The sequence below is a fragment of the Odontesthes bonariensis genome, chromosome 8 (assembly GCF_027942865.1).
Source record: "Odontesthes bonariensis isolate fOdoBon6 chromosome 8, fOdoBon6.hap1, whole genome shotgun sequence".
NCBI lineage: Eukaryota > Metazoa > Chordata > Actinopteri > Atheriniformes > Atherinopsidae > Odontesthes > Odontesthes bonariensis.
Window position 1 is genome coordinate 7490941 of NC_134513.1, and position 9585 is coordinate 7500525.

Sequence of the window (9585 nt, forward strand, 5' to 3'; positions counted from 1 at the left end):
CTAAACCAAACTAAAATCAAGTTAGTTTATAAATGCGACATCTGAAATTTGCATGAAGAAATGTTAACAGTACTCAGTACCAAAAGGGAACTAAATCACAGCTGAAAACATGAGCAAAAACATAGTAACAGACCAGATGGAACACAAACCTCCATCTCCTGAATGGATGTCCTGTGACCTACACCACCACCATCCCTCCACCATCTAAGCTAATGCTGTGGGTTTTATTATTTGAAAAGAGACAGTCACGTGACATGAACACTGGCAAAAGGAAAACAACAGTAAAGAAAATTTGTGTTGTGGATAAATTAATACACATTCTTTACGAGAGCGGGTTGCTATGAAAACAGAAAGAAAGATGAAAATCGTTTTTAAAAAAATCTACTTATCTGTCATCACCACACAACACAACATCTGATTCACTGGTATGAGAGAAATACTGATAACAGATACAGCCATGGCAAGGATTAGAATTTCACCTAAATTGAATTTAAGTGCATTAATGATAAAAAATAAACTAAATATTTGGACAAAATCTAAAGAATAATGAGTCTTTACCACCATGAATCTCATCATGCATGTTTTACTCTTCATTGTGCAGCTGTTTGAGCAATGTGTTAAATGTGCATTTATGACTTGCTTAATATTTCATGCTCCAGTGAGTCTGGGAAATCAAAGTGCACTCAACAAATTGAAGAATCAGCACCTTTAGTCAGCAACATGATCATAAACATATTAGTTTAAAACCCCAAAACACATCTTATCATAGATCCTACACAGATTCTTATCATTCGTGTCCAGCTGCTAAATCAAATGTCTACCGCCACACAGAATCAATACAGATCAAGGCAAATGAATCAACTCAAGGTTTGAAGAGTTTCACTAATGGGGGGAAAGGTTTGTTTTCTTTGTGCAAATGATAAACAGTCAACATAGACGTACATTTTTGGTTTGGCAGTGTTATAAGCACTTGGTAACTGAATGGATTTGTTTGAAAGAAGAAAAATCAGTGTTTTTAAAGGCTGCCCTGAGTTGTGTTCATATGTTGTTGTGACTAACCTTGCGTGTGGCAGCGTCAGAGCGACATGGAAAAAAAAAAATCACACTGTGACACAAAAATCCCCCTTCTGTCTTTTTCACAGTGCTGCGAGACTGAAGTCAAGGCATCCATCAACACTGGTAGCCTACAAAACCACATCTCCACCTCTTGCTGCCAGAGGCTGGGGTAAGAAACACCATTGGACACATTTACTAAATATCACCTGCTATCTTTTAAAACTTTTAAGCAATTTACAATGCTCTGACAGACAAATGAACCAACTGATAGAAAAGTACAGCAACTGAGGAAATATGTTTGAATTCAAAATTAGGCTAAAACAATTCAAAAGTAAAAGATGCAATAACAACAGCATATGAGCTGTTAAGAGAGTTTCTTGCAGGCTTGATGTCACCTTTATCTTTGAAAAATACATTCAAATGGCAACTACAGCTGAGTCTTAGATCAGTGGATGCACATTGGATTAAGACTTAATAAAAATGTGACATTTTGGCAGCTGTCAGAGTAACTGAGTAGTAAAATCTGCTAAAACTGGTGTACTGTTTCTTCCAAATAAATTAAATCCTTGCTGCCGGAACGTCTGATTGACATTTTAATAAAAAAGGTTTGGCAGATCATTAAAACTGAAATCTATTTCTATGTCAGCTACTCAAATCAAATTTCCCAAATATTGAACATGCAGTTGATGTGATTGCGTGTGGTTCTGTGTGTTGTTAGACTGGTGCCCAGTCAGGACAGTTCATCATGCGGTGCGAGCAGCTCAGTGACAGCTCTGCAGCTGCAGTTGGGCAGGCAGACTGTCCAGTGTTCAGCCTATGTGAAAGGTAAGTTCTAACAGTTATAGCACTGATAAAAGAAAGAAGTAACTTAGAAACATTTAGAGGATCTGAATTTCTTAGACTTGAAGATTGCTGAATGAACACACTTTGATTTGCTGAAGAATATTGATGAGAATATCTTAAAAACAGATGCAGAAGAGTTAGGATTAGAAGTTATTGAGTTGAAAATAAATAGTGGAACGATTTAAAGAAGAATATAAGTACCTTAAGTACGATGCTAACTGTGGTTCTTGCTAACCATCCATGAAAACTCACTCATGGTGCAATAAAATCTTTGCCCACAAATCAAGGCTTGTCCTAACATTTTAATGCTAAAAGTTTTTTTAAAAGCTTAATCATTAAAAAAACTATAAAGGTAGAAAAAGTCATGGTTCACTGCTCCTTGATGAGCTGAGCCTTTTGATATTTTAATGGTTTTAATAGCTTCAAGTATGAAAATTACTTTTTTACTTTTTTTCCCCCAGAAACGTGCAGAAGAATAAAAAAATTCTAAAGTTAATGGGTGGAGGAAAACAACAGTACATTCAGACAGTGCAGCCGTTCTGCCCTGGAAAGCTGCAAATGGGCATTCAAGAGCTTTGATGTAAAATGCTGACAGCAGCTAACATGCTACCAATAACAAAATGCAGATGTTTAGCAAATACAATACTGAATTTAGCCTGCCAATGTCCAAACATCATTGATATGCAAAATTACACAACTGTAACAGATATTTAAGTAAATATAACTGATTATACAGATATTTATTATCGTAAACCAAAATACTGTAAAACTGTAATTTTGTTTGGCATTAAACTAAATTAGAGGTTAAAGAGGACTGATCATGCTTTTTCTTTTTCTGTCTTGAATATGTAATGTTATACTGTCAGATTTTCATACTAAGCGCAGTTTAAAATTGAATAAAAAAGATAGAAATATATATATTTTGAGGCACCGAACAGGCTTCAACAAATTGTCCAATCAGAAGAAATTGGGTTTTAAAAGAGTGGGGCTTAAAGAGACAGGAGCTAAAATGGCTTGTTTCAGATAGAGGATGAAGTGACAGGCTGGATATAGTGCGAGTACAAGCCAAATAAGCATTTGTTTGAACTCTGACTCATGTAAAACTAGCCTTGTAGTGTCCAAGAACAAGTTGTAGAGTAGCATAATATTGCACCTTTAAGAAGATATCAGAAACACTCAGCTTAAGTTTGAAACCAAAAATTCCAAACTTATTCATTATAAAGTTACTTACTTAGTATTTGTTTGATTGGGAAGCTTGTGCCAGTACATGTAGAAGATGTTTTGATACTTTTCTTTGCCTAATAATCTTCATAAAATGTCAGATAAGCACTAAAGCCAGTTTACTAAAAGTTTCACCAGAGCATCAAAGTTTTTTTCTACGGGCAACTCACGCCTGCCCAATTGCATCAGATCACTCACTAAAAACAAGAAGACACACAATAAATGCTAGGTGCAGTGGAAGTGATTAAGCTTTTTTTCTAAGAAAAACTCTCTCCTGCACCAAATATTGTATTTCATCTGCCTTGTAGGAGAAGTTTCAGTACGAAAAACACATTATAAGCTCAGTGGAAAATACAATTGACAGGTCAATAAAGTAGACAATATGATGCTGTAATTAATATTTTCAGGCTGGTCTGGTTTGTTGATCTTTTGCCAATCTACTCTGTAATTCATTCATAAAGTAACACAGTAAGTCTGTATATTTTGTTTCTGAGGGTATGCACATTCGGTATTTTGACAACATCAGGCAGATTTTTTTTCAGGCAACAACCCCCTGGAGCAGAAAGAAAAAACCACCACTGAGAAAATTCATGTTTGAACTTGTTCTAGATTTTTTACAAAATTATTCGTTGATAAGAGGTCACTGATAAAAGCATAGGTCAAACGCGTTCAGACAAAAAATTAAATCTGTCTTTCATCTAAGTCCCACTGCATAACTCACCATCTCTGGAAGCTATTTATTGGATGTTATTTTTGGCGTAACAAAGGTCACTTTCCTTTGAAGGACTGATCTTTTTGTTGCTTCGTCCTTGGTATTTATGATTATGGTTTCTGTCCTTTTGCCTTTTGTTCAGGTGAGAATTCTCCCAGAAAATATGAACCCCTCCATGGCTATTAGAGCCAATTAAATGAAAAATATTTGCTTTTATACTTTACTATTTCATGAATAGCTGTCTTACCAAGTTTAAATGAAATGAACTGTCTGGAAAAATCATGTTAATATTATGCAGTTCACATAGGATAAATTATCCTCACCAGTGAATAATGACACATTCAGCGCCATATCTAGACTCATGGAAATTAACTTCGCACTTTGCCACGACAAAAACTCACACCAACCCTCACAAGTACATATGCTTAACAGTTAACGTTATCACAGGAATGAGTGTTTTTGTACCGCTGATGATTTAACTTCAAGTTAATTTATGCGTGTTCAGATGAAGGTGTTAATGAATGGGAGTCAGAGTTGCTTTCAAAAGCATCTCAATAATTCATTTAATTCTCCGTTCCCTCTGCTCTTATCTTTTCTCTTTTCAGAGGATGAGGCGTTTGAGCTGTGCCTGGGTCTGCAGACTCTCCTGGAACTTAAAGTAAGGTCTTCATTTGCTTTGCTAATATTTTGTGAGCTTTGTATATTTAGGTGTGTGCCCTTTGAAGAGCCTGCTATCCTGAGATAGTTCCTTTAAGCAAAAAAGAGAGAGAGAGAAGAAGCATATTTATATAAAAGTGAATGTTTCGAGACGAAATGAGTCACAGGTGCAAATTCTTAATGTTGTTGAAAGGAAAAAAGTATTTTTTCTAAATAGTGCAGCCTCTTATCAGCTGCACATTGAGCAGCTGAAACTAAGGTAAGTGCAGATTCAATACATTCTGTGATGTGGACATTCTTAATGTGTACATTTGAAAAATTGCATTAAAAGCCAAAGAAAAGAATACCAAACAATTTGCAGATAGTGCTCCTCTATTCTCTATTAGAGAACAACAACAACAAAAAAGCCTGAAGTAAAGTAAAACATAACTCAAAATTTGCTCTTTGTTCATTATATATGTATGTGAAACGGGAAAATTGAAGTAGAAGGTAGAGTGGCCAGTATAAGCAACAGCTGAAGGCCCATCAGAGATTACTGAATGATGAAAACATCCACAGCTCAGAGCTTGATAAAAGAATAAAACAAATGTGACAAACTGTCATGGAAGAGTGTTTTTTTTTAATGGTATAATTACTACGGTTCATTTCACTAAAATTACCTTCTTGCGAGATTTGTAAAGATCGGAGACAATGTCAGGGTCATGAATGATTATTACTGTCACATCTTATCTTGGAGTAAAACTAATGTCTGATGTACTGGGGAATTATTTGAACTATAAAATCATTTAAAAAGATTAATTTGCACAGACATGTCTCAGATAGCTGTTTGAGTTTGGTTGAATGAAAAAGGTAGCAGTTTCTACTAATATAAAAGATTTAAAAAAAGCAGCAAATCCTTGAATTTGACAAGTAGATGAAAAATAGTAACTTGCGTATTGTGTAGAGTTCAGTAAGAATGAATCAGCACAAATGTATTGTACATTTTTGGTTTGTATCCCCCTCAAAAGCATCATGATCATTCATGACAGGTTTAACAGGCCTTGAAGGCTACAAACTAAATCAGTTTCCTTCTTAGACTATTAAACTCCAATATTTCACAGGCTTGAAGGGGTAAAACTATTTATCATTTCACAACTTTGTCACAAGTATATTTGTATGTGTATATACTTTATACATACACTATACTATATATACTCTCTCCAATCCACACCGCTCAGATTAGTCTCCTGAACTCAGGCTGGCAACTTGTATGAATTATTAAGTGCACTAATTATGTCTCACCATGTGAATCCTCTCCAGTGTTGCTTGGATCTAGACAGGCGGGTTCTGAAGCTGCAAGGCTGTGGCCAGGAGCTGCCCTTCCTGGTCCCTTCAACCGACAGCCAGTGCCAACACGACACCAATGAGAACCTGTGAGCCCGACTCGACAGCGGCGGCCACCTCTTCTCAGCTTAACCGGTTGCAGCAGTGCGGACCAATGCCGTTTGTGTCTGGACTGTCCAATCACAGTGTCTCTAACTGCCAGAACAAGGATGAGCAGTCGCCTCAGTTGTTCTCGAGTTTACATCTTTGTGTTTGCAGAATTAAGATGTTCACCATTTCTCTTACATTAGAATAGCCTAGTTTACAGAGCAAAATCCAGTTTCTGTAAGTTTAATCACTCTATGATTATGATGTTGATTCCTCTGTTGTGCTGCTTGGGTACACTGAGTAAAAGGGAAACCTTGATTATAATTTAAAATAAACTTAGGTGGAATATTTTGTGATTTTGACTGTCCTATGCCATGTCCTATGAAAAAAAAAGGTCAATTACAAATCTAAATCATTTCAGTGTAGCTACAGAAATAGTTTTATATTCAAGGACATACAATCAACTGCAAGAAAATCAACCTGCAGCACCATTTATACTTAACATTTAACAATTTTTTACAAAGCTGATCAGCCTTTTTTTTTTTTTTTAAAGCCGGGTTGTCTACCACATTATAGAATTGTAACCAGTAATCGTAGAAAAACTGAGATGTTCAATCTAAAAGCTGGATTTGAAGAAAAGAAAGTTACAGCTCCAGGATGATAGGTAGACTAATAGGCACATAAGGGCCTGCAACAAAACAACCTGAAATTTATGTCAGGTTGGATCGAACCAGTGGTTCCCATCCAGTTTTGTGTGATAGGTCCCCATGTATCTATCCAACAAGTTATAGTACTCTGTCAGCTCTAATTTACATATAAATATATAAACCGTGTTTTTGTTTTTTTTTTAAGCTATATGTCAATTTTCAATCCAGTCGTTCATCCCCTTGCCATAATTCCTTCAACAATTCAGTTGATACAACTATTTCCATCCAAAATTTAGTTAATCTGTTCCAGTTGCACCACAGGTTGGGAACCACTGGCTTAAACATCCTGCACTGACGATAAATGAGTGAGTTTGTGTATCTTATCACCGTCATCAATAGGAAAGCAACCTGTTCTCTTTCCCAACTTGCGGGACACGTCTCTTTGCGATCAATCAGCATTGGTGTGTGACGAGTTGTGAAGGAGAATTTTGGGGAAAACGCTTTTCGCAAAATGTCTGATTACTCCTACAAGAGTCAACTTAAAGTGTTGGTGCATAAGATGCCTTCTCAAATATGTTCAAAGAGTAATTAGGTGAGGATCAGGCCGCCTCTGTAAGAGAAAAGGATGGATTCTCACCTCAGATTATATTCTGAAGACAATGTCACAGTTTCTTAAGTACTAATACAGAGCTTTGTAAAGCGCCTACTTTCTTTCTTTTCTCATCAGAGGAATGATGTGATTGTGTTTCAAAAAGCACACTTTCCAGCCTGTCACAGTGGCCTAGATTGACATTTGTAGTTTCCTTTAAATCCCTTTTAAAAGAGTAAAGTACGGTAGTCTTTTGGTCAACCAGCTAAATATGTCTGGGTTAGACTCTGACAAAACAAAAAAATATCAAAACATTCCATCTGCATGATTTGGACAGTTCTGCTTTTGTATAAGTCTGCATGTAGTGTACTAGTCAGATTATGTAATGCTGAAAGTCTGACGGGGCTGGTCGGTGTGTGTTTTTGTGTGCATGTGTGTGTTACGAGTCAAAGCAGGGTTTTCTGCCCTGTACCGACTCCTGGTTCACATGGGAAAAAGTGGATTTGTTCACATATTCCCCTACTGAGCTCCGAACAGAACAAGCTGCCAAAAGCTGACCCCAGTTGCCTTCCCTCTCTGCCTATTTCAGGAGATTTGAATCACTTGAACTCAGTGCCGAGGCCTCCTCTCGAAGCTCATCTGCATTCAGAGAACCGGTCTTATTTATGTACTTTATTTTACCACCTGTTGTTACCAACTTCGACACCTCTTCTTTGCTGCTTTGTCCATCACTGGAGAAAAAAAAACTAAAACAAACAAACGCCCCCACTATGTTGTCCCCTGCCTCTATTGTTAGCTTTTATAATGTGGAGGATCAGGAAGTGCTTACCATTGAGCTCTGCTTTAATAACACCTGAGCCATGCCATGCTTTTTACTGCAATTTACTACCCACGTAACCAATTCTTGGCATTCATCCACACGTCGCAAAGTTTGTTTCTCTTTGATGTATAGTGACCTTCTTATGCCGTGTGAGAGAAATTGATGTATGAAAGAAATTTATTTTTGGTGTTTTTCTTCCTCTAAACAGTATTTTCTCTGCCTAATAAAATATGTATTCTGGCTAGCTCTGTCTCTTTTAATTATTGGGTAGTGTTGCAGAAGTGACAGAGCAATGAAAACTGTCTACAAAATATGAGTAAGCAGACAGTTTGTGGGAGTGTACCACAAGAAAACAGTCAGAGCATCCCATACATTGATTCCCATAACAAAGACACCCCTGTGTGTGCCCTTAACTGGTACATCCTTCTATAAAAGGAACAGAGAAAGCAGATGTTCCTTCAACAACAGGGGGTTTCGATAGTCGACTGATTTGACCATTGAAGGACCTCATCCTGCTGAACTGCATTTTTTCCATGACAAACACAACATGGTGTGCAGCATTGAAGTGAAGTTCTGAGTTCTACATTCCCAGTTTTAAGTAAATTCTATGTGAAGATTAAAGTCTTTGAGGTCTCTAAATGATGATGACTAAAATGATCAAATATAATAAAATTACATTTTATTTTCAGCTGTTTTAATAATTATTCCTCTACTTGAATGAAATATTCAATACCTTCTCTCCTTGAAACTGCATAGATTTCCAACTAATCTGCTGCAGCAAACACCTTTAGGAGAAGACGCTAGATCCATCGGTTATATTTTGATAACATTCGTTTGGGAAAGGTGACTAAATGTAGGAATACAGTGTTATAGTATTTTATAAAGCTACCAGAGAAGAAGCCATTTTCAGAATAACCAGGAAAAAAATGTTTGCATTAGGGCGCTGGAGGAACCAGGAGCCTGTTAATCATCTTCTGTCCTTCAAAAAAGTAGTCAACACACTGAGTTGATTTGAAATTTCACTTCTGTTTTAAGATGCTGTTTGGTTAGGTTTAGGCATTGAAAACTACTAGGGTAGCATTAGGAAAACATCATGATTTGGAGTAAAACAAAGTCTCACGACATCGAACACGTTGCAAAAAAATCTACTTTTTATGGTTCTTCAGTTGAGTGTTGGCCTCCTCCAAATTTGACTTATGTGATCGCAGCTTTGTTAAGATCATTTAGCTAAGCACGAAGTTACATGCTGCCAAATAACCAAGATGCAACGGAAATATTTTTAGATTGAATGACATGAACACAAAATTATAACAAACCTTGTTCAAGGAGAACCAGCTCAATCCGCCCCCTTTCATTTGTTTAAAGGCAGTTTGCGCACCACATCCTGTTAAAACCCCTGGTAGGAAAGTTCCATCAAGCAAGTGTTCTTACATGAAATAAAAAGTGGTTGTACTTTTCCTTTTTGCACTGGTGTATTGAGACAAATGCACAGTTGAGGCTTTGTCTCGAAACCACAGACACACAGTTTGCTCGTCATGAAGTGAAACAAGAAATGTGTGTTGACCTGTGTGACTTTTAAGTTCAGTTTTGTCAGTCCACCTACAGTAGAACTGTTGCATAAAGCTTTGCT

The 9585-nt window shown here is 36.8% G+C and overlaps 1 protein-coding gene across 1 annotated transcript in view; it reads left to right on the top strand.

Moving 5' to 3' along the window:
* The window catches only part of nrip2 (nuclear receptor interacting protein 2), a 30472-nt gene extending 22273 nt beyond the window's left edge, over window positions 1-8199 (top strand). The window contains exons 3-6 of the mRNA XM_075471506.1: window positions 1143-1225; window positions 1775-1881; window positions 4438-4490; window positions 5789-8199. Coding sequence (XP_075327621.1) covers window positions 1143-1225; window positions 1775-1881; window positions 4438-4490; window positions 5789-5905 — 360 coding nt within the window. The 3' untranslated portion in view covers window positions 5906-8199. The remainder of the gene's footprint in view (window positions 1-1142; window positions 1226-1774; window positions 1882-4437; window positions 4491-5788) is intronic.
* Window positions 8200-9585: the final 1386 nt, after the last annotated feature.